At 42.6% G+C, this 25059-nt stretch overlaps 2 protein-coding genes across 7 annotated transcripts in view; one reads left to right on the forward strand and one right to left on the reverse strand.

Annotated features, from left to right (window-relative positions):
• Window positions 1-695: 695 nt before the first annotated feature.
• Window positions 696-10828, forward strand: LOC111255553 (uncharacterized). 4 transcript variants are annotated; one of them, XR_015317212.1, is made up of 5 exons: window positions 696-964; window positions 2067-2185; window positions 2638-2880; window positions 10114-10275; window positions 10691-10828. XR_015317212.1 is itself a non-coding variant. In XM_022817628.2 (4 exons), the coding sequence occupies exons 1-4, from the start codon at window positions 922-924 to the stop codon at window positions 3469-3471; spliced, it is 537 nt and encodes a 178-aa protein (XP_022673363.1). In that variant the 5' UTR covers window positions 703-921; the 3' UTR covers window positions 3472-3639. The 4 variants fall into 4 exon arrangements, 3 of the variants coding, with proteins under 3 accessions (XP_022673363.1, XP_022673364.1, XP_086831144.1); XM_022817628.2 differs by lacking the exons at window positions 10114-10275; window positions 10691-10828 and adding an exon at window positions 3340-3639 and having other exon boundaries at window positions 703-964; XM_022817629.2 differs by lacking the exons at window positions 696-964; window positions 10114-10275; window positions 10691-10828 and adding exons at window positions 977-1137; window positions 3340-3639.
• LOC111255554 (uncharacterized) overlaps window positions 4643-25059 on the reverse strand; it is a 65035-nt gene continuing 44618 nt past the window's right edge. For 2 of the 3 annotated variants that reach the window (XM_086975000.1, XM_086975009.1), the window contains exons 2-4: window positions 10685-10755; window positions 9074-9157; window positions 4643-8744 (exon numbers count right to left, since the gene is read on the reverse strand). In XM_086975000.1, coding sequence (XP_086831126.1) covers window positions 6291-8744; window positions 9074-9157; window positions 10685-10747 — 2601 coding nt within the window. In that variant the 5' untranslated portion in view covers window positions 10748-10755 and the 3' untranslated portion in view covers window positions 4643-6290. Of the gene's footprint in view, window positions 8745-9073; window positions 9158-10684; window positions 10796-25059 lie in introns of those variants that run through there. The other variant, XM_086974999.1, reaches the window with a different exon arrangement.

Here is a 25059-nt window from a genome sequence, read left to right on the forward strand (position 1 = left end):
AAGTAAATAGCAGTTATCTAACTTGTATAGTAAATCCGTTATGATGTATACACTATGCTGTTGCAAGTCGTGGATATAATATAATCTGATTGAGTTTTCCCGATATTTAACTCTGAAAATTAAATCATCTAAATTTAGCACTTTTTTTTTACTATTAGAAGCAGCGGGAATCCGGCCCTTAATGGGTTGGTATCTTCTAAATGACCCTAATTTTATAGCGAGAGGTCAAGCATATTGTCTTGCTGATATTGCATCAAAATCGATGGTTAGTTTTATTGGCCAAGTTTGGATTATATGGACAACATGCAACCTTATAACTTTCCCATATTGCATGTTCTACCTGTAGGAAAAATCACCTTACAAAATTTTAACATGATGGCGCTTCCTAGCTCGATCTAGTTGACAGCGAAAAGTTTTGCAATTTTTATTTGTTTCAAATTACAGTTTCCTGCCACCTTAATAAGAATCCCCGTTATTCACCCTACATTGTTCATGGACACGACACCTAATCCTATATGGTTACCTAACATAGGCCTTAGTTAATTTTTTGCCCCTAATAAATATCGGCAGTCTTAGTTTTCTTTCTTCTATACGTCGCAGCAGAAATCGACTTTTGAAACCTCCTGGCGAAAGTATTGTTGGTGATTTGTTTTATTGTTACCAGCCTTGTCGATAGCGCAGGAACGGAACAAAATTCAGAGTATATTGGGTCCTGAGATATTCTCTATTAATTACGCTGGTATACGTGTGTGTCCACTTTTTACAGGAACAAAATTTGTGTGAGTTCCTGATATGGCGAAGTCCTAGACGTGATCAAGGCTTAGCATTTAGACAAAAATAATTTCTTGTCAAATTTGTTCACGGGAATCGCTTCACTGCGATTCAGTTTAAAATTAAATAACGAAGTGCAGCGTGTCCAACATGAGCGATGTCCGAGTGTATATAATGATGATGACAGACCGAGGTGCGTACAGTGTAAAACGGTTATAGTATAAGGAAGGGGAAAAAATCGCATTCAACAAATATTTCTGTTCCACATATTAACAACATAACTCAGCAGCGGCTAGCACAGATCCTTCACGGTAAAGTTAACGGAAGTTCAAACAAGATGTTGAAACAGTTCGGGAAACCAAAGCAGTAGGTGCACAATTTTCGAATCTTCCAGTATGTCCCAGCCGAAAAGTATTATCCAGATTATCATCTGCTTGATAAGGCAAATTGTGTTTCCAAATTATCAGATAACACTTCGTTATCTAGCGGTGTCAAATCCCTGACATCGGACTCATCCGGCGAAGGGTGTCGTGAACGCGCGAGTTACAACAATATGGAACTTATTTGATACATATTGCGTACGGTTTCACTGATCGCCAATGATCCACAATGTTTTGTGTTGTATGGCTGTTACAGATATTGCGTTACGTCAGAACAGAGTATCGATGTTTTCCTGCGTAGTATGAGTTAACTAGACCATAGAACACAGTAGTATTTGTGATCTTCAATAGTCCCCCAGCCTGCTTACCGCCCGTTTTTAGGTTTTTCATGCTCAGATGATCGAAGTCGTCGAGAATAACGCCTGACGGAAGAACCGAATGTAAAACTCGAAGCCGAAACTCTGGCTCATGTTCTCCAACCTAGTTAGCTATACCTGACGGAGAATTTCATAGTGTTACATATAGTTCGTGTTTACATTCAACTCCGTAAATTTATTTACCACTCGGCCCAGTTCGAATTCGACCAGTTGTTTGGAAGTATTCAATAACTCAACATTGGTACTGTAAAAGTTGTTTTGGTGGTTAGCTTTTTCCAATGGTAAGTGGTAAGGTGTGCGCTTACAGAGACACATGAGGCGATCAAAATTCGGAACGGTATTCACACGGTTCGTTTTGTGCTGGGGGCCTATTGACTGAGTCAATTCGGGCAGGAACGTTGTGTGCCTATCTGGGCTATTGCAAACTATTCTTGTGTTGTTTTTCGAGGTAATTCGCGGAAAACATCTGCCGGTTTATTGCAGCGAACAGAAACTCGCTTTATCGGTGCAAAAAAAACGTTCATAATTCCATTTTCAGCGGAGTTTGCTTTACGGTTCCTCGTGCCATGCATGCATGCCACAGCACATGCCATTACACATCTCACCGTATTCAAAAATCAGGTGACCTATATGAGTATTGACCCCAACTATTACGAGGTAAGAAGACATAAAATTTCGTTTTATATGACAGAAGGCTAAGTACAGCCAAGGGAATCGCTTAGTTCGCACCCATTTAATAGTATATATATAGTATTATTGTAAATGAACAAAAAAAAAGTTAAGTAGTACGGCCTGCATAGCTTCTGGCTTTAAAATCTGAAATTTGGGGAATAACCACTTTTGAACTACTCCGAGCCGTTGTTATTTTGAAAATCGCAGTTGTGAGCGTTGTACATTTTCATCGATCCTCACCACGAATTCTGCCAGCGTATCGTATGTTCCTTCCAATCTGTTTATATAAATGCCCCGCCAATAATGTCAGCGCAAAGAAAGGGAGACTGTTGAGATTATCGAGTCCTATTCTTCGGGGGTACTATGGGTCATTCCTGGCTTATAATCATCGCGTCAACCTTTGCTTCCGTATTACATTTGTCGAACCAATTTTGCAGAGTCTTCCCACGTGCTTCTCCATATTGATGCCACTGCGTTCAGTAAATACCTATCGGGTAAGTTTTCTCATAACGGGATCGTTGGCGAGCATTGGCTTATCGTGCTGGTTTTTCATAGAGGCCTCTACACTCGATCGGCCCAAAGTTCCTTTAAGTTTAGGCTACTGGCTATTTGCTGAAGTTATGTTTTGGATGACTCGACATTTTGAAATACGCTATTTGGAAGAGAGAGAAAATTCAAAGGTGGGTGGTTCCTACTTGCTATTGTTAATCATTAGATATATTGTGTGCGTCCCGGTGATGGTGTACTTGTGCCTAACTACACACTCTAGCCATTGTCCCTTTTCTTTCCTACCGAATTGTAGTCTACAATACTTGCTTATTCGAAAAATATACATTATTATTTTTAGTTTAGTAGAATATCTTCGGCTTTATCATTCAGTACAATGAGGTGGCAGGGTGGTAAAACGCATTTTCGAGACTCTGTCACACGATTTAACCGGACGTATCTTATTGCTAGGTATGATTGGCTTGACATGGTTAAAGGTAGCTTTTTTTTTATTTAGCACAGACATTTGATGTATGTATACGTGTATTGGTTTTATCGGACGGACGGGCACTTGTCTACATAAAAATTGTCTTAAATATGACGTTTTTTCCAGTTCTCATTGTGTTTTCTTCTACCCTTTCATTTGACGTTAGGCGTCCATAGTGAACATGGCTAACTGCGTGCTGGCAATGAACGTTATTGAGAAGTCTTCGTCGACAATTGTAGCCGTCCTCGTTAAACCGTTTATTGTACGCAACGTTATTCATGCTTTACTGCATATGTGAAGCAAATTTTGCCGAGGTTCTGACAGAACTCTCAAAGCTGTGACTCAGAAATGGTTAAGTTGCCACAGTTTAAATTAAATCAATGCGCTGCCTTGTTTTCGCTCGATCAAGACATTGCCTGCAATATAATAAATGCTCAGTATTTCATACGTACAAAGGCGACGGAAAAATCATTACATTTATTTCTTACCATTATTTGAATGTGATTTGCCGATACGTGTGCATGTTTTTGATCACCTTTAGAGTGCGCGTGTATTTCGAAAGGTAACGAAATACATCTGGAGTATAAGATTAAATTCCTCTTAAATGTTTTCGTGTTAACCATATCCAGGAATATTTTGTCACTTTAAGGACAAAACGCTTAATAAATTCTAGGCCCATTGATCGATCGATCTCTCTACAATATATGAGTTACCTCGACGACATATGAGCCGGGTGCCTGAAAGCGATGACCGTTTACAGCTACGGCTCTGAAATCAGGAACCGATAATACGGGCTCGGACGCGAAACGCAAAATTTAGAAAGGTGTATGTGAAAATGTAAAAAAAAAAAACGTAAAATGACACGCAGCATTCACTCCATGTTTACCACCGGCGTTTACCCATCAGTTCCTTGAGAAGAGAATGTAACTGATCGCTTCGGTAAAATGACATTTTCAAAATATGCATGATCTATAGGCTTACTAGGAACTCGCTCTTGTCGACGTGCCCAAGGAAGAGGCGCGTTTGTTCGAACGCGTTGTCATGGTAACCATGTGGAGGGGGAGAGGGTCAAATCTTAGCGATGGCGGGAATCATTACCACTACAGAGTATTATGAAATACGAGAAATTATTGTTAATAGGAAAAAATGAATTGAGTTAATCCCGGAGGGCTGTTAAAGCCTATGACAGCTCCGTATATTTCTCTAGGATACGACAGTATTAGAAGCATAATCGCCTACTACTGGCCACTGTACGCTTAAGCTGGTCTAATAGACAAAGTAGAAAAATATCAGTATTTTTCTGTCTGAAAACGACACAGTGGATGAAAGGATAGAGCGAATATGGCGCAAGCTTAAACGATATTAAAATATATAGTTCTTCACGCGTTTATGGATACGCGTTCATGCTACACGAAGTATACTCACGTACTTACTTCAACATAGATTTATTTATTTATTATTACATCGTTTTCCATAATCATCACTTCTTACGCAGAGTACTTAGGCGGTCACAACAAGATAATAGGCACTTGATATAGTTCGATTTTAATTGTCGTGGTTGAAACGCTCTGTTTTTCCACGTTTCGACATTCTAGTTAATGTCTCCTGACGTTTACTGTTGTTATATTATTATTACATTATAAACCGAGCTGCGTGCATGAACAGGGACGAATGCTCATCGCAAACCGGACATCAAAATACACAAACAGTACAATGATCATAGCTCGAAAAACAAATCAAAAGGAGATCTATAGTGTTCGATACTAGATATAGAAAACATTGGTATTGCTCTTAAAGAATCAATCGACGATACATCATCGATATGATTTGATGCGTTTATGTGATAGAGAGCACTGCAATAATAATGGTGACGATAGTTAGTCGACGGCTAAAGCGATCCATCGCGGTGATTGCACAGGAATCAATGTCGTCCAATGAACTCGCGGCATTCCAGCTCACAATAAATAGATAATAAACTTACAATAAATTAATTAAAAAAAAAAACTTACAATAAATAAGTGATGAACTGAAGCTTGTAAAGACCGCGTGTGTGTGCGTCATCCAAAGAGAGTCGGTCAAACATTTGCAATAAACATTGAGATAGATAAGTAGCATGCGCTGGATAGCTACAAACACTTCATTTGAAATGTACAGGTTCGCCTGCTTGGTTATGAGAATGGTGAAACTGATCTTTTTCGAAGTTTTATAGCTAGGGAGAAAAATGCGCTAGTCGTCATGTAGATCAGGCGCAGGTAAGTTATTTTGGACGGGCAGTGGTGAATCAACGTCTCTACATAATGTTGGCTTCATGGCATATGTTTGTTTCGGTGTTATATATCTACAAGCGGGTTTATAGGGCATACTCGTATATCAAGGTATATTATAGCAGAATTCGTCGAGAGTGTATTGTCAACCTGCATAGTATGTTTGATTACCAGGTGATAAGACACGATCATTAAGTTTAGGTAATCACCTATCCTTATATTAAGTACCATTATTTTTTTACCGATGATGCGGGCTGCATCTAAGCAGATGTAACGCTACAAACACTTTCGGTACTTGTACAATTTTTCTAACAAGATACAAAAAAGAAATATACGAGAAAATCGATTAACCAAAGCTAGGATAACACTGCAAACCAAAAAAATCAATGTAAAATTATTAAAAAAAAAAAAAGTTCAGTGGAGCGCAATCGCGTTCAGTATGGTTAACAGCTTAATATATATTTGTATATAGAAATAGTCAACCTTTCATTGATTTAATTACGCCTAACAATGACACACGTTAATCCTGCCCGTTGCACCGACCTGTACATACAGATGTACCTATATGAAACGCTACTATGCAGAAGAGGGTCTATTGCATCACGAGCGGGGGTATACACATGTTGTTTCATCCTCACAGACACGAGGTAAAAGTGAGGATGGTCAGCTCCCCCCGGGGGAAATTGACCACCCCAGTATCAGTGCCAATACAACTAAAACTCCATAACCTCCAGACGCGCTATTTTGCGTTGGCGGTTAACAAATTGTATTAGACGTAGGGCGATATCGCGATGGAGGCCAAAAAACCCGCGAAAAACTAACATATTTGTTTCCCTAAAACTGTTTGCTAACGTTAGACAAAAAGCATAGCCGCGACAAACGCTGCCGTGAGCATTGTTGGAAGGGCGAAGATAAGTCCGCCTAATGTTTGCAGTACACGGAATAAAGAGTTCGGGAACATCTGAATCAGCGAGCCAAATGGACTCAGGAGAGCTGGCACCTGTGAAATCGGCCGATTACCAAACTGTGATTCGGCGGCGGCTGCCCATGGCTTGATCGTGGTATTCTCAGGCCAGTTTGAGATTGTCGTTTCCCCGTCGGACGTGTTTAGCATGGTTTTCAGTGGTTTTTGAAGTTTCTTTGCGGAGGTAAAGCTCGGCGATGGCGTACTGATGACGGCAGGTACCTTTGAAGCGGCTTTTGGCGGCGGCTTCGTTCGAATCGATGATGGTCGACTTTGCGACAGGCGATTGGCCATTGCAACTTCCTCGGAGTCTTCCCAATTAATTGGCTTTATAGTGACCTCTTGCCAATGATCCGACTTGCGGTCAGGCATTGGACTGGTCAGAGATGTCGGATCGTATTTCTGAGTAGTTCGAACCGTGTAGGGACGAGTAGGTTTTGCGATGGTTATTATATTTTGGTGAACGATGGTTGTGTTATAGGCGTCCGTATCGAAAACCTCTAGGGGAAATGCATTTGAAGTTGGTGGCAGCGCCGTTGTTGTGGGATATCTCAACGCTTCCGACTGACTGTGCGCAATACCTTCGAAGGAGCCCGCGGATGGTGATGACGATGATGATGATAGAGCTTCCGAACTGGGTCGTCTCGTCGTGGACGTCGTGGTTGTACGCCTAAGTTTCAAGCCGTTCTGGGAAGGCGCCCTATGGTTGTTGATAACGACAGAATGGCCGAATCCAAACGAATGAGTCGGCTTCCTCGTGGTCAGCACCCACAGTGGCAGCTCCTCGGAGCGGGCGGTTTCGTCAGATGAGGAGTGCAATAACGGTTTTGCTGTTCCTCTTTTGAGCAGGCCGCTTCCAGTAGTCGAGCCTCTTACTAGGAACACTTGATGCGTTACCTCCTCGGAGCTATCGGCGGTGGGCACCAATTTTGTGGATGAAGAAGATACCGTCTCTGCCGAAACAGGGATTTCCTCACTCGATGTGGTAGCCATTTCAGAATTACCCGCGTCGAAATCCGCTCTGGAGCTGCTTGACCCAAGGGTTGAAGATCCAATTGTAGCCAGTTTGGCCAACACCACATCATTCTGCGATGTTTCGGTTGATTCGTCTGCATACCACGTCGTCGGTGTGTAGCCGACTCTACGTCCTTTGGTATCGTTAACGATCTTAGCGTCGATCAAGGAAACGTTGGCCGTCCTCCAATCGATTTCATCTGAGGGCTTCTTCTTCGGTGGCGTTGGACTATACAAAGCGCCATTTGTCAACAGATTTAACAGATTTGAAGTCGACCACGGTCTCAACAGGTTTGGTATCCCTGTAGTTCGACCGTCAGACAGAGGCTTTTTGGTTGCCGAACCAAACGCAGCAGGTAACAAAGCCGAGGCAATTATCCTGTTGGCCGCCGCTGCATCTGCTGTTGATGATGCTGTTGTAGCTGTTTTTGCCGTTGTTGAATTCGATGATTGTCTCATGACAACAGGTTTGTTTTTACTAAAACCTGTCAACTTTGGAATAGGCGTTGTTTTATCTTTGCTAAGTGCCTGTCCCTTTACAGGTTTGACCTTCGTTGAAGAGTTCTTTTTCAGCACATCCTTATCTTCATGATTGTTCTCTAAGGCCGACCGGAATCGCGTTAAGTCGGCCCTCTTCTGGGCCTGAATGGCCCGACTTCCATTGATGCGAGTTCTCATATCTAGGTAGTGTTTGAGTACCACTTCGGCGCCATTGATCAACTGTTCCAATCTCAATTTATTCTTTAAAGTCGTTGGACTTATTGTAGCTGTTGTCCTCTTAGGATCCGGAACTTGGGTATTAGAGCCCGATTTTTGCGACTTCGCTTGCTGCCGCTTTTCTTGCTGCTGCAGGACCTTATGTAATGCTATCTTCGCCCCACTGTTGAGTATCTTCAGTAAAGGTTTTTTGATTTCTTCGAGATTTCGTTGTAGTTGCTCACGCTGGGTCTGTCGGTCTTTACTCCCCTGCCGTAGTTCAATGTCAGGCAGTCTCTGAGGTTTACCGTGAGCCTGGGGAGCCGTGAAAACCAAGTTCGGGTTTGCTGCAGGCATCGCAGGCACCGTAGGCCCAACGTACATCGGCTGTGCCACTACGGGACGCACGAATGGCCGGACACCGAGCGGCCGAATTGGACGTAGTGGCCGCAGGGGCCGGCGTATAATAACGGGTCGTGCGGCATACGTTGCATACTGCGAGGACCCCCCCGGAACTGGAGCAGCGGCGGAGTATGGTGGGACTAAAATTTGTGGCCTAATTGGCCGTCGTATAACGATTGGCCTTCGGAAAGCGAAAGGTCTGATGAATTTGGCCTCTGGCTGCTTCACACCCTGAAATCATGAATCGCGCAAGACAAAGACAGCAGGAATACAAGAGCAATTAATTAATTCATTTGTAAAATAATCACAGTGAGTGCAGAAATATTTGGCCTGAGAAAGAGCTAAAACAAGAAAGAAGCACACCATATTTTTACTGAGTGTAAAGGCGGATTAAAGCGTCTTACATTTGTACCGTGTATGTTGCCGATAAACAATTCATTTTAGAAGAGCTAGAGACATATATTGGTGTTCTTCATGTTAATTCATTATCAAAAGCCATTTGCACTAGGGCACAGAAGAAACAAGGCTCTTGCTAGGCAAATATAGGCATGTATGCTCACTTCTTGATCAGGACGTCGCTGCAAGTATGATAGTTGTAGTTGACGGTGTCGGCTGACGCCATGAGGAAGCGAAGGAACTCCAGGCTGGAACAAAATGACAAGATTTACATTTATCCTAGGCAATATTATGCTGAAATTGACTTTGGATCTAAACGCTATTGAAGAACTTTTTAGCGTTTCTCTTCTCTTCATGCCTACTATTTAAAGTACGTCGACAAAAAGGTTGAATGCATCTATTTACATACACGTATATGAGAGTTGATCATTTATAAGGCAATGACTTCAAGTGCAGTTGACTGAGGGTGTTTCCTTGAGATCTTTGTCAGGCTGTCAGATGTTGTCCAAATTAGGATTAATATAATTGGAACACGTTGCTACAAGGAAACTGGGTTCAACCGACGGGAACGATCCATGCAGTGAAGCTGCTCTGGCAATTATATATATATATATAATACAAGAGCTCTATATATAGAATCGATGACTTTCGTTTATATTATTATTAAGATATTACTTGATTTTGTTTCTGTATCTTGAGATTATCGCTTTGACGTTCAGTGGCAGATTTTAAGTAGAGAGGAGAAAAAAACTTGAAAACGATAACTAAATACGGTTAAACTGCACTGCGAGATATAATTGAGAATAGAGTTATTAAGTAAATAGTATATAAATTCAGAACAGCTCTTCCAACGTTATTCTGAAATCTAGAAAACATAGAAAACATACTACTATTTCTTATTACCTGGACCTATTGTTACAATCAAAGGCAGTACGTTAAATCTATACACATACCAAGATTTTTAACAAAAACAACAAGATAATTCACAGGTTGAATAAGTCGAGTAACTTAAATACGTAAATATGAAGGCGAAATTTGCAGCGGCATATGGTGGTCTAGCGGTAAGGACTACTCGGAGCATCTGCTTGGGGTCGCCCTACTGGCTTCGACATGTTATTCCGTGATCTTAACCGAAACTGTGAACACTCATTCAATCTTAGATCATTCGCTTACTGTTTAATACGTCTTTTTTTCCGTTAAACAGGTGTCACCTGAAGTCGAGCAAACTACCAGGCCTAAGTCTGGAACGTTCGTAAACCACATTTTTGCCCCGGGGCGTACAGTCAACTATCGTTGAGGCTGCGACATGTATTTACCGACCGCTGTCGGCCCGTTTGAATCGACCTATAAGCGGATGCTCGCAGGAGTATGTATGGTACACCCTACAACAGTTTTACAGCGTTTTCAACTGTAGATCCACTTCTGAGCCAATTGGGGCAGCCGATATAATCTCTATTTTTGAACACCATAACTGGCAGTAGTCTATAGAGTTGTCGGAAGATATCGTATACCATATTTGGCTAGTTATTATCAAGAGAAAGGTTTCTATATACTAATTATTTTCGGGTGTGTTACGGAGGGGGCGCAGAGGCATAAACAGGCGCTCCGTCGATAAATTTAATTGTCAAAAACTTCTTCACAGTGTGAATAATAAAGACATTGCTTTTGTGTTATTAATCGCACCCTGTGCTCAAAATCTTGGGCTGATCCCATATTTTGTCGTCACGTCTATCTAGAATTAACACGAAATAATTGTTGATTTCGTCTCTACAAACCTGCAGTTGTGCTGTAGAAAGATAGAAGACCAAGGAAAGACCAAAGGTGCAAAGTAGGAACATGTTGAAAGCTGAAATAGAAGAACCCAAAGCAAATACGTACATATTTACGGTTAGCGGCATAATAAAGGTGTTCAACGCGCGGCTGACACTTAGTATTTACTCTAGGTATACTGGATCTAAACCGCGCCGGCACTTCTCAACTTAGCTAAGTAATATGGTAACTAAATGGTTGAAAATGTTTTCTGTTTCAAAGTCTTCATTTTACATTTCTCCAAATTGGTGGAGAATAAAATATGATAGAAATGATAGCAAACAACCATAAATTATCTTTTCAAACTGTTAAGAGTCCTGTGTATGTATAAAAAGCTGTAAAACATCAACTTTGTATTCCTTTTGCACAATTATTACGTTATACGCTTGTCCTCAGGACCAACGTTGTTTTAATGGGTGCCCATAATATATTTTGACGTTTTTTTAAAATAGATTATATTGAAACTAGAAAATATAATTCAACTGACACTTGAGGGATATTCTATTCGTAAGCTCTCTAAATTGTATCTTTAGTTTTTATTTTTACATAAAATGTCTTATATAGCTGGAACTAGTTATTAAGTGGCCTACATGTCGTCCTTAAAGAGAGGTCGTGAATTTTTTTGTGTTTTATCATTTTTATCTTATATTACGGGAGACGCCTTATCTGGGCAACTGGGCAACAGAGACCCGGGGCAGAAGCGTGTAATTAGGTTCCGGTTTATGCTTTAGCATATTAGCCCAGTACAGGAGTGTGTACTATGGGGTACTACCATTCCTCTGATTATTGCTACCCTAGATAGCTCTAAAGTCGCCCCTAGCCCGCTGAATAGCTGCACACGGGACAAAGTCTTTCGGGTTCATTTGACTAGGATTGATTACGAACGTTTCGAGTTTTACGTCCCGTGCTGGCATGAAGGATTGAAGTTGACTAAAGTCTGTTAGTAACGCGACAACAGGGCACAGGAGCAGGATCCTAATGGCATCGACATTGGTGAAGGTAGATGGAGGTTCGGTAATTGAAACTTGAAAAACTGCTTCAAGGAGAAGCTTCTAGCAAACAAACCAACGCAAAAATGACGATTCCTCGAGAAGTAGCCGTCAGCTTTTCTGTTCGACATTGAAAAGGCAAATGCAGTATGGTGTTTTTTTACGGACATCTTCTTTTAGGAAGAAAGGAGGCACACAGTTTACGATTTTGGATGGCCAGTACTTCGCTTAAACGTATGGTCATCGAATTTGTTTGTCAGGTAGCTGGTTTGATGAGAGTGTCGAGATTTTGTGGCCCCAGTCCAGTGGCAACTTTCGAAGAACGCGCTCCCGCATAACAACGGAGTGCTTTCGGATAGGGTGATGACCATGATCCCCGCTGTTGACAACTAGCGTCTTATGAAAGCTGGCTAATTATACGACATTGGCAATTATTGTATTGAGAAAGGCCTGGGCAGGTCGAATTTAAAACTGCATTAGTTCTAAATATATCGGATGGGTATAGGTGTATTATATAAAAAAAAACGTAAAGTTAGTATAAGGAAAAATAAAGTTAAGTTGTGATCGCAGTCGAGTCTTCAATAGTAATCATAATAATGGTAATAAGAATTAGCCATTATTACGATATGTACTTTCGGAAGGAAGGAAATTTAGCCAAAAGAAGCCTGTAATTTGCTGTGATGGCATCTCATTAGAAGGTTGGTTCATAGCCTAAACTTGGAATTTAGAGGTAAGTATTATAACTTATCTGTCTAAACCAAAGGAAAATAATGTTGAAACTGGATTATTATCGAATTGCATGTTGACGCTTTACCATAAACAACTTCTTATGCCTGATGGCTTGATAGAGAGTGCACGCGGACACGTCCGAAAAGATCGAAAGGGTGGATAATGCTTATCACGTCACTCGATCGGGAGAGTGCCCACCATTTCGCTTCGTTGGAACAAGGGCAATATTAGTTCTGGCCCGTAGAGTTGCTTCACACTCGCCAAAGAACACGACGGCTTTCGCACACTCTCGGCACGCAAAAGTTGATGCACGACTTCCCCTCCCCGATTTCAGTAGTCATCTATGCTTAGTAATGGTGAATTAGAGCGCAAGAAGAAAACCTGTTATTTCAACAATTTAGGATTCGCTTTATAGTTGTGCTTGCGTGTTAACGTTCGCTCACAACAAATAGTGACAAAGCAAACAAAAAATTATCTACGATCATTTGATAGATGGATGGATGGACGACATTCAGTTAGGATTTTGATAACAGATCTGTAGCTACGATCTTACAGTGTCAAACGTATCTGACGTTGTAATCCGGCCGTGATAGAAATTGGCATGGTGTGACGGACGCGCAGGGCTGACCAATAAAAGCGTTTTCAAGTAGCCTTTTGCCACTACAAATAGGAACCAAGCCAATTGACTCGTAACGGCCGTTCTGTTCCTGCTTATTTGTAACAAGGCGAAACAATTAATGCGAAGTCCTCACTCTCATAGCTATTATTCGTGGGTGCTTTGGAGAGGGTGCCTTAACAAAATCTCAAGTACACTTGCTAATCTGCCAGGACTCCACACGTTGCCATCCTATGATCTTGAGCCAACTCCCGTAACAGCACTATGCGTGAATTTGCCAATACAAATTGTTACAAAAGCCCTATCGTCTATTCTGGATATCCCATTTATTGCTTTTATTCACTACCATTGTTTTTGGTACTATGAGATTCGAACAGCCTCCACCGTATCTATTCGGTTAGGGGCTACCCCTTTTGCCCAGTTTTGCTCCAGCTGTAGCATGGTGTAGTATGGTATGGCACGGTACGGGGTGTACGTTTGGTGGCTGGATGTTCAGCTGGGTGCCGACCTCCGTCTCCAATTCCGCCATCGCGCTCCATCTGGCCACGAAACGGCAGAAACGAAAGGACGTCGCTCGTGCAAGACCAAAGGAGCGAACGGAGGACCCTTTGAAGCAGGAGGGTGGCAGTTGCTGCCTCCCTAGTTTGCCTGGACACTAAGCCGGGTAGGCCGGGTGGGTGGAGGCCTGCTACTCGGCCTATCTAGCTAGCTAGTAATAGATAGTAGTAATGGTTCCAGGCATCGAATGTGTGCGAAGAGGTGGCGAGAAGTAAGTGCTGGCTCGAGGCCTTCGTACCCCCGAAGGCAAAGAAGTATCGGAGCGGAGGAGGTATACGCAGTTGAATGGCAGGTTACGAAGAGCCGCAGCAGGGTAAAGTTCAGACAAGGAAGCGAGAGACTTTGGCTACGAAGAGGGGAACAGATACAAGCATAGGCGGTAGAGTTCCCCCGGTGGATAACCATGAGCACCGCGAGTAGGAAATGAACCGAGGGATCCGCCCGATCATCGTAGAGCGTTGCTGTAAGCATCGGCAGCAGCGGAGGCTGGCTGCTGCCGCAAGCCTAGATAGAGGCGTACCAGCTTGTCTGGCTGTCTGTCTTTCTCTTCAGAGGGTGATTCAATCTCGTGGCGAAAAGCAGGGGGAGATCTGCTGGCGGAAGAGAAGGTGCTGGTAACGAAGAGGGACGCTGTAAAAGCTCACGACGTCTGTGACGGCTGCGCAGGTTACGAAGAGTGAAACATCATGACTAGCGAGAGCGGGACCGCATGGTTACGAAGAGGGGACCAAAGCTTCGTTTGTTCGCGAAAGAGCCGAAAGAGCAGGTCAGTACCAACTCAAAGGTCCTGATAGGGGAAGACTCGACGGACATGCTCTGTTGTTAAGGCTAAATGCAGTATGACAATGAAAGTAAAAGTAAAATTTAAAACTGAATTGGATAAAGTTTTTCTTCCGCAACTACAAAGCTAGCTCGTTCTACTTTATTTACTATAAACTATGAAGTTAGACTTCGTGACAATTTTTCTGGAAGGCGAAAGTACCAGCAACATGCAACGAAACAGACAACAAGACATAAAGGGAAAAGAAAGCTGAACGGTAGATATGGACGTGGCCAGCCAGACGAAACAGTTTCGGCCAGTGGAGAAGCGTCAGCGGCCACGAAGGCAAAGAGATGTCGCGTAATTTGACGGAGCGCGAAAGCGAGTCCCCACTCGCTTCTTGGGCGCGATACGAAGGGACGACCATCAAGGCCACCGCATGGCCGTGTCAATGGTTACGAAGGGTGCAGCCGGGTGGCGGAGGACGAGCCAAGAGCGTGTAAGAGGCCTTGGACACAAGGCCAAACAAATCGAATTGGATAGCAGCAGAAGTGGCTGCGATAGTGGTGATAACATACTGTTAATAGATAGATGTTATAGGCTGTACGTTATAACTGCCAATGCCACACTTCATATATGATAACCAGGAGAAATGGAAAAATGTACGGGCAGGCAACGAAAATGGCATTGGGTGTTTGCTGAAAAAGGAAATAGGACGAGAAAAAACTGGTGCCATTTCTGTTGAATATTTAGAGGATGAAAGATGATACGATGTTGTTCGATTGAAATGGAGATACTGAAGATATAACAGTAATATAGTAGTAATAATAATAGTATTTATATAATTAAAAAAAAACGGATCGAAGAAGCCAAGAGAAGAAATACGTAATGGGTGAATGGTAAGAGTCGCTAGAAGGTTAACTCTGCACACACGTTTTCTCGTCAGGTTATAACTAGAGGACACAATATAGGATTGTAATTTTGCAGGGAGCGTAGTCGGAACATACCGAAGATAAAACGTGAAGCGTGTACGTTATTGTATCCTAATCTATTCCCTGTAGCGAAATATGGCTGCGGTTTGATATCTACGATCCGGTGCGTCGCCTGCTGCTGACCTTCACCGATCACATGCAGATATACTTTTCCGTTGTTGTTTATTATTATCGTAGTGTGATTAATAGCAGACAATATGATAAAATGAACCTCATGCTGTGAACCGATCAATTTTAAGGTTGCTGTGACGTTCTTTGTAAATCGGATTAGGTTCTTTTAAATGGCCGTACAGATTTTGGTTCACAGATCTCAAACCGTATCCTGGTCGTTCAGGAGGACGGAAACAAGTGAGATGTTTATGTAAAAAAAACTCGGTCCATTAAGAATCTGTAACAACTTATCTAAGCGCTTATTATCAGACTACGGCACGACGTAACGTATAGCATTTATCTTCATTATGGAACCAATTAACTTTCCATGGATATATTCATTGAATGTTTTCGCGGTGTATTGCTTTTAAACAACAGTGCTGCTCGCAAATTACGCCCACTTATTACGACGTACGATGATGGAGGCTGATAAAGAATGGGCAAACATTTGTGCTTGTTTTTGTAAGTCTGTATTGCTTCAACGGCGGAGAGTAGCTTTCACAACTTGTAGAAGTTCCTCACGATCCATACTGACTTTAGCTATTATATACGAGTCAATACGGTCATCGAAATAAGCGACTGTCTTGCTAAAGTTAGCTTCAAAAGGAACTTCTTCTAGAAGGATGTCGGTCTGAGGAAATAGGCTCGAATATATCGTGCTGGTAGCCAGCTGTCTGACGGAATGGCTAACAGCGATGCTGGACGTTGAGAATCTGGTTAAAAAAAATCAACCTCTTGGTTACAATGTACCTATTAAACAATAAATACGACAGAAACATGGGTTGAAAAATTATTCTCTCCGCGCACAGAACTATCTTCCGTTGCTTTTTCTCAGTCCATTCAGCCGCGCTAACACGCACGTCGTCATTCATATCGTGGTCCCCGTGTAACCGTAATAATCATAGCTTTCTTCCCTGAGTGGCTACCCACCGAAAACAATTATGTTATCGGCAAACAATGGAATATCTGTCAAGTTCCATAATCTCTACCGTATCGTTTGGTCAGAAAATATGAAGAGCGGCATAACGTGTGCTACGTGCAGCTAAGCGCGTATGTCAAGATCTGTTAGATAGGGAGGCTTGGAATAGGGGCACAGGATACGAGAAATAGTGATACCAGATAGTAGTAAACACTCAGTCGGGACTTTAACCCGGCAGCATCCGGCAGTGAAAGAACAATCGGCTGGGAAGTTGGCGAACAGATTCTTTGCGGGTCAGCGGACGAGATTTTTCGCCTTCGGTATCAGCAACGAACAACATTATCGAGTTACCTTGACAAACCTCTATGGCCTAGCAGAGAGGATGCGCTATAAGATTCTGCTTGCGTACTACCTCACTATCAGTCTGCGCACGAAAAAAATTCTGCGCGCTCAGAAATTTCGTCATCCAATTCTGTTTAGTCGGAATGACATCTTTTCACTATTTGAGTGCCACCGGCTTCGGATACTCCGTCGATCGAGAGTCCCCGAGCTTCGAAGCAAACTCACCGATTCACGGACAGTGACGGCCCTATGTGCCTTGACCCAGTAACGCGCGGGTCGTAAACGAGAGCGCGGCTGGTGTAGCGAGAGGCAGGAACAAGCGCTAGGCGGGCAGGCCTGCACATTTGCTTGTCGGCCTTTCGCTACTCAAAGACGATGCTTCAACCTGTTTCGAGGTCTCTCTGGAGAAAAGAGAAAAAGTAGCCTAGGCAAACTGAAAAAGCCAAAAGCGAACCACTTGCAGAGGAAGGCACTTGCTGGAGTCACAGTTCATTCTAGTAGATCACCGGTGCAGGCAGCTCATCGTCGATACGGCCTTAATCAGGCCGAATTAACATCGTTGTCTCGGCAAATACTCAAAATAACATTGTCGACACTATACGCATTCTACGTATGAGTCTAAATGAGTCAGTTGGTTTACTCATGCGGTAATCGTCGCGTGCAGTTCCGTAGATCATATAATTCGACGAATCTAAATTGTTTTCAAATCAGATAGAGGGTGATGGTACATGCGTAACTAGTAATTGTTAGTTAGCGGTTAAGCGGGAACGCAAGATCATTTCATTCTCATTCTCAATTGTGTTTCTTGTCACAAGCATTGGAGATAAAGCGTTTGTTTCATACGCCTCCATCGAAAAAGGTTTAGAAAAGGACTTCGCTCTAGTTCACGCCGTTGTGCTTCAAAACTATGTACTGTACCTGTAAAATACCGTTAAAGTAAACCTTTCGGGGTAACTTCAAAAATCAACAGCGCTGAACATTGAACACGGATTCACTGTTGCCATAATATTATAATATCGTATTGCTGATGGCAATAATTGAATGATAGCGTACTTCAGAGGGAAAATCTGTGAGTGGTTTCTGGCCAAGGCGTTTCTTCTATCGATTTTTTTTTGTTTTCCTTTTTCCGTTTTGGTTTCCTTTAACAGTTCAGTGTCTTTCTGGCTGTCTTCCGCTACCAGAGTCATCTGACGGTTTCGTTGCTTAATATTAGAAATATCCTTGGTTAGGCGAACTAACGAAAAATCCTGAGAATAAAAGGAAGATTAGTCTTTATTTTTGGCAGATTTTAAAAATTTCCGAGAGAGCAAAATACGAATCAATATGGATTAAATATAATTTTCAAGCTAATGAATATTTTCCGGACCGGATATTTCGATACGTTTTTTTTTTTTCTTTTTTTGCATTGTTTATATTATACGTTATTTGTCATTTTATACGATCTTTTTGTAACTGAGCTGCAAAGGACTATATTAGATGACAGTTATTCGTGTCCTAAACGTTGTACTAGTTAACAGATATATAAGAATGGACCGCATTTTTTGTTGTTGGGGCAATCTGCCTTTCATTGGCTTGAGCTTTCTCATCATGACGTAGAAACCCTCTGTGGTTTTCGACAAAACCAGTATAGTCATAGGTCAATTCGTAACCTATATTCTTTATAGATCCACAGCAGGTGCCTTAATCAATATGACTGCTCAGATACGCCACATATGACAATTAATGTGCTATCGTCTATTTTTTTGTCCGCAGTAGATTGATCTCTTCTCCATGTTGAATTATTTGTCCGATCCCCTCGATGGGTTTTCTATTCCGGCCTTTTTTTTTTTCTAATAACATTTACCCAGCAACGGTGAACCCTCACCTTAACAGAATTGATTTACGGCACTATTTTGTGTAAGTGAGTAAAATATGTTCATTTGACATTTTTCATTCGCGTTTTTTACGTTCGTTTAACGTCTACCTTCTACTCGTCGTCCCGCGACGACACTAAAAACATCTTTCGCCAGATTCGTCTGGCTCACTCTATTCCCTTGCGTTTTTATCGCAGCTTCCAACAACGGCTCACCTACGTAGCTTTATTGTACAACACCAGCAATACGACAGCTGCTCATCTCCGCCCAAGAATATGTTTGCTTTTCGTTATTTTTTTCTGCTCGCTTCGAAAACGTGTGCAGCTCATGCAAATTTGCCATTTTCGCCGGGCCATGTTTTGTTGCCACCGTCGAAATCGTCGTCTTTGTTTCTCATTGTCCGCTTGACTTCAACGAACAGCTAGACGGCCGGTCAGCCGGCTCTGTTGTACTGTCGTTGCTCGTCGCATGTAGCAAACGTCCAAGAAGCTATCGGCCAATACAAATCGAGTGTTTGTCCATCCATCACATGTTCAATCATACATAGCTATGCCAACGTGAATCTAGTAACTATTGTGGCTTATGGCGCCGATTTTTGCAGAGATCGCTGGTTTTTTTTTTGTTCTCACGTAGCCGTTGCCGACAACCGCCTTCGGGGATTAGGACATGTTCTATCTATTGACGACTATAACCTGACGTTTCGTACCTGTTTGCTAGCAACGCTCGCGCCTATGTTCGCTTGTGACTTGGATTCTTTTCCCCCCCCCCCCCCAGAACAAAAACAACTTCGGTGCACTGGTTGTGCTTTAATCGAAAGTGCGGGCCGAAACACGTTCGCTCAACTTCTTCTTGCTTATATTTGAATTTTCGGTACAAGATAGAAAGGTTTTAGCCCTACTCAGTCTGACTCAGTAGCCAAGTAAATAGAGTTATCATTATAAAGTGCACCTATGTTATTACTGTTGTTGTTAATTATCCGTGTTTCTTGCGGTGACGAGTGGTTTCGGATGATGACGGATATATGCACATATATAGTCTAGAGACATCAATAGATGATGAATTTTTCTCTAGCTCTGTAATACGGTTACAAGGAAGAGGTATGACACCGAATCCTAAAAACAACGACACTAACAACCGACGCTCTGCCATTCTTCCTGAATGATAAATATTTTTTCATTTGAAGACACGCGATGGCAACGCTGCGAAACACCTCGTAATTGACGACATCTTGAGCGCGTTCAAATGGAATAGAAATAACTGAGTCGCACTTTATACCTCAGCAGCGCTCAGGAAAAATTGAATCACAATAGAAAATTGAGTCTGAGATTGATCCGATGATGACAATGGAACTTGGATAGCTCGGACATTTTGGTAAGGGTTGCGCTAGCATCCCTATTTGCGTCTATAGAAAAATAGCCTTTGCAAACAGTCGTCAAAGGCTATTTCGCCTCGTTAATGCACTCGGCCAAGTTTCTGTTGCTACAAGTGGTTGGATTTAGTAGGATCTTATGGCTTCTTACATTGCGTACATTTAAATCAGTACCTTGACGCCTTTCCGCTTGTCATTTCCTTCCGTTCCACTAACAAATATCCCCCGAAATCGTCAATTACCGTCTCGATTCAGCTGTTCCTATTTATTTAGTGGCCAAACAAGCTTTCTTTATTCATGTAGGATGTTGCAGAAGACTGGTTTATGGCGACTTTATTTGTAAACGTTATTTAGCTCTGTAACTTTTCCGTTGAGCAGCCGACGCGACGGTAACCACTGTCGTTTCCTTGTGCTACCCTCTGGTTTTAAGGGTTTTCTCTTGAAGTTTATAGAAGATCACAATTGAGTCGCTGTATTTATCCGCGTCGTCGTCTGATGTCTGATGTTAGGATCTGAGTTTTGGCAGCTTCGCCGCAGATGAAACGGAGAGCGCTTAGCATTGGAAGTTTCGATGGTTGACCAGTGGAGGATTCTGCACATTAACACGCTCCTGGCTCCTAAAGGAACTGCTCGCTTCTGTTATGTGCTGGTCTGTGTTTTTAGACATTTCCAACTGTCGTCGAAGAGTGTTGGAAATGATATGGAGATAAACGAAACGCATAGGGAATGCCGCACAAATCAGTAAAATCCAGTATTGGTATTTTTTTCACATTCTTCTTTCCCGCGTTTTCCCTCTTCTCTCGCTATATTTAACGGTCACTCCATTCTCAATAGCACTTTACGAAATCCTAAGGCGAAGCAACGGCTAGCGAAGGAACCAGGCGACAAGAAGACGCTAGACTGTAGTGGACGAGGAAGTGTGAAAATTTCCGGAACTCCGTTGTGATGTTGGCGTTACAATGGTGTTTTTGTTCTGATGGTCTGTCCCTATCGCTCCGTTACCTCTGAACCTCCCCCAATGTATTGATTAGCGGCCATAAACAGGGTTGTTTTGTTCCGGTAAACAGTGCATTATATCGAAGCTAAGCTTGTTTACGCGGCTCATCGAAGGCGGGCGATGCGGCTGAGACATTATACTTATCGATGCGACATCGACCTGGCAGCGGGACGCAGACTGGAAGATACTCAGCAGCGGAGGCACCGACTTCATCTGGGAAACAATCCTACATTAAACATCGATTCATGCGCACATGCAGGGTTAAGGTCCCTTAGAGCTGTTGGTATTGCATTTACACTTTGACATCGTTTTTTGATGCTGAGTTATCATTAGTTCGAGGAAAAACAAGCTAGACTCGTTTGCATACAGAAAATTATTATAACAACTAGCGTCTTCGAACTCGCAGGAAAAGGATATAAGAAGGACATGCTGTGATTTAACGTTAGACCATATTATGTTTGTTTCTTTCTCCACAGCGGCAAAATTGAATAGGTAGTGAAAAAACATGTTGTTTATCCTACATTTTGGCGAGCGGCGTCAACGCAGGTGGTGCGGTGGATGAAGTTGATACGTCACCGCGACGCGTCGTGCCTGACGATTCCACGGACCCGCACTGTGCTTATTCATTCAATCTATGCAACAGCCATGGTATCTTAGTTCAAGTATGACATCACGTTATATACGCGAAGTGTCTTCCTTCGGAAAAATAGCTGTTGAAGCCTAATTGCAGTCTGCTTCTGCGCGCTGCGTCATACAATACTTATTATTATTAAGGTGAAATAGTCTTTATTGTCGCGTCTGTTCGATGAATTCTCAGTCACATATGTACCTTCGGATAGGAATGCACCAGCTGGCCAATACGTGGAAAATCATCCGTTCCCGGAGCGCCGCTGTCGTTCAGATTTCGCTATGAAGTTTCGTGAAGATTTCGAATGAACTTAACACGCTTGACAGCAACAGTCTGAGTGGACGTTTACAGGTGAGTAGGTTTCACTTGGAAAGTTATCGTCCATTTGTGGCGCAAACCTTGACGTGTGTCGGAACTTTTCCGCAAGCTGACAACACTTGGCATCGTAGCGACCCTGTTTGCAGTTTGTCGGATCTACGGAATTCGTATTCGGTCGATGGGAAAAGTTAAAAATTTCGTAGGTACTTTCTAAATGGTTGATGGTACTTTTTTGTAGTACTTGCAGCTAGTTGAATTCATACGTTTGGCTTACGAACACGGCCCCAAAGGTTAATATATATACTATATATTAGGGGAAAGTTCAAGTTCGGTCGCCCTATCCTTGTTGCCCTCTAGACTAGATTGTTTCATGGCGTATTTTCTTATTTTTTATACGAACTGCTTATTGTTAAGGTTCTTGAAGGCTAAAGCAAACAAACCTTTATGTATCTCGTATGCTTTAGTACGTGGCTCGAAGTTGAAGTTGAAATGAAGATCGTGTAATAGATTGGACCACTAGAATAAAGTTTAACAAAAATCATACCCATTACAACATAATGCCTTCTGGGATCCTTCCGAGCCTGTGCTAATCAAATCAGAGGGTGACAAATGAGGATGAGCCTCTTAAAAAAAAATACGTTCTACTCATCAAAGCAATAGGAAATACTAACTTTTTGAACAAAATGTCCTACCTAATAGTAATTGTTATGATGTTGGTTGGAAACAAATAGTAGAGCAACGAATATATTAACATGCTTTCTTTAATTAAAGGCTCGAAAACGCATACATAGAATGAAGAAAAAACAGCGGAACCTTAATTTGTGATTGGATCAATCATTCACGTCCGAGGGTTCGTATCTGTCGTCGTCAGGCCATTGCTAGTCTACTTGTAGACAAATGTATTAAGTCACCTCGATTCCGCTACCCGTTAAGGAAGGTGTTGATAATATGAAAATATAAACAAAGATGTCGAGCCTAATTCATCATATGGTTAAAGTTGATTACTATAATTGTAATGGAACGAATAACATATACGTCTTCTTTTTGCGTGACTCGCATGATCTTCAATGAATCCTCTCTGGCTCTATAGTCGAGAGCCTAAACCAAGGTCGGACAACGGGTTCACAGCTCAGCATCTCCACAACTAGCAACCGTAAACTTGCCGTACGCCATTTCTTACTTTGCCAGTCATCTCGGGTATCGATTGTGTCGGCTCCTCTTCATCCGAACCAATGCGTGACGCCCTGTTTCCATTCGAATGGCGATTATTGCCACTATGCGCTTAACACATCATTTTCAAAGTCCCAGAATTGGTCGAATTCTGGTGTTTCTGATGGCTTCGGTGTCTTTGCTAAGACTTTAATGACGCTGGAGGCTGGTAGTAACGCAGTAGGCTTTGGCCCTCTCTCTCTGTTACAGGAATATGGAATGATGGTTCTTCTGAGCTACTCTGCTCGAAGTTTTCGTCCCCTGTGGCGGTCTCTCGCTACCATGTCGCCGTATAAAGGTGAGGACCTTTGTCGTCGTCTTCTGCGATAACTGGTTATTATTAGATTTCATTTAACCATAAACTATAAACGCTCGACCCTTTTCTGGGGACCCCTTTGTTGTTTAGCTAACTAAGTGAAGGCTGGCAATCAGAAATCGATACCCTAATCGGAGGGATGTCATGGCCCCCCGGGAAACAACCACTTTGTCTGTCAAACGAACGAAGGGTCAATACTACGGGAGCTAAACATGTCTGCAGCAGAAGTAGATTAACATCTTCATGTAGAAGCGAACTCATTCGCTTAACTCGACTGGCCTACTTCGACGAATTATCAGTTTTTTTTCTTTTCAGCAAGATGACATCCTTTGCGTTAGCACACAGATGACGCAGGCGTACGTCAGAGGTGACGCGCTAGTTTCCTTTACCAAAATGACGGCAAGAATGAATTCTTTCATTAGTCTTTCCATACGCAGAAAAGCCAAGGAGAAGAATAGTAAAGCTTTATATTCACCATCCGGTAGCTTGGCGCCTTTCCTGGTCAGACATTTACACTTTGGATTCCGACATCGTCTCATCGCGTTCAAATAACACCACACTACTTAACCCCAATATGAGTCCTCACGGAGGGGCATCACTCCGTTTTAGCGGCTGATCGTCGACTCTAGCGGAATCATCAAGAATGTCATTGGCAAAGCCATCGATGCTACAGAAATAAGAAACCACTGAATAGATTCATTGTTGTTATTCATTCATTCATTCATTTATTGACACCGTGCCGAGTTCTCACACGTGAGCTGACTCGTAACTGCTACCGCTTCCGTGGCTGTTGTTATTACAACGCGATCAGCAGAAGATGGCTGAAGAAGTCCTGACGCCACCTTTGCTGTCCAAGACGTACGAACGCCACACGTGGACACCACAGAAAAAAACCAGCGACAATAGTGGAAGCGATACGAACCAACAGACGGTGTCAGTGGGGCGACCAACAGAATGGGGCTGAGAGACATAAATCGAACTTTCTCTCTTCGAATTTCGAGCTGTCGGTTCGTGTGCAATGGCAAAAGGAGCGCACGAGCAAGCCAATTCTGCTTAGTGAGTGCCAGCAGTTGGTGAATCACAAAAAAATGGGAAAGGTGACATCGCCGCCACCGCGGTTCGGAGACGATGAAGAAGCACACTCAATGCTACTGCTACTGCCTGTTCTGCTTGCAATAATGGCTAGAAGTGTTCGTATGGATAGACTGGACACCCATCGGAATACCGCTGTTCGGCATAGTGTCATTTCTTGTAGTCAGCGCCTTCGGTGGGTGTTGATGTCGCTGGACCTCATGGGGGTGAGACAGAGATGGACGAGGGGGTTTACAGTTAGTGAAACTGAACGGTGGAGAAAGATGCTCAGATCAAGCGAAGAAATGTAAATAGGGAAGCCGTGTCGTTTCATGGGATCCGTGTAGCTGTTCAGAGCAGACGTCGAGAACAGCGGGACCCCTGCTCAATTTAAATTAGATTTGGCTTTGTTGGACTTTGCACTTTCTTCTTGCGGCGCAGCATTTCCAATGTACGCGTGATCAGGCTGACAGACTCACATATAAAGCTGAGTTTTCTGTCCTTACGTTATCAACTATATATATA

The sequence above is a fragment of the Varroa destructor genome, unplaced genomic scaffold, assembly GCF_002443255.2.
Source record: "Varroa destructor unplaced genomic scaffold, Vdes_3.0 BEIS01000001.1, whole genome shotgun sequence".
In the NCBI taxonomy this organism is placed as follows: domain Eukaryota; kingdom Metazoa; phylum Arthropoda; class Arachnida; order Mesostigmata; family Varroidae; genus Varroa; species Varroa destructor.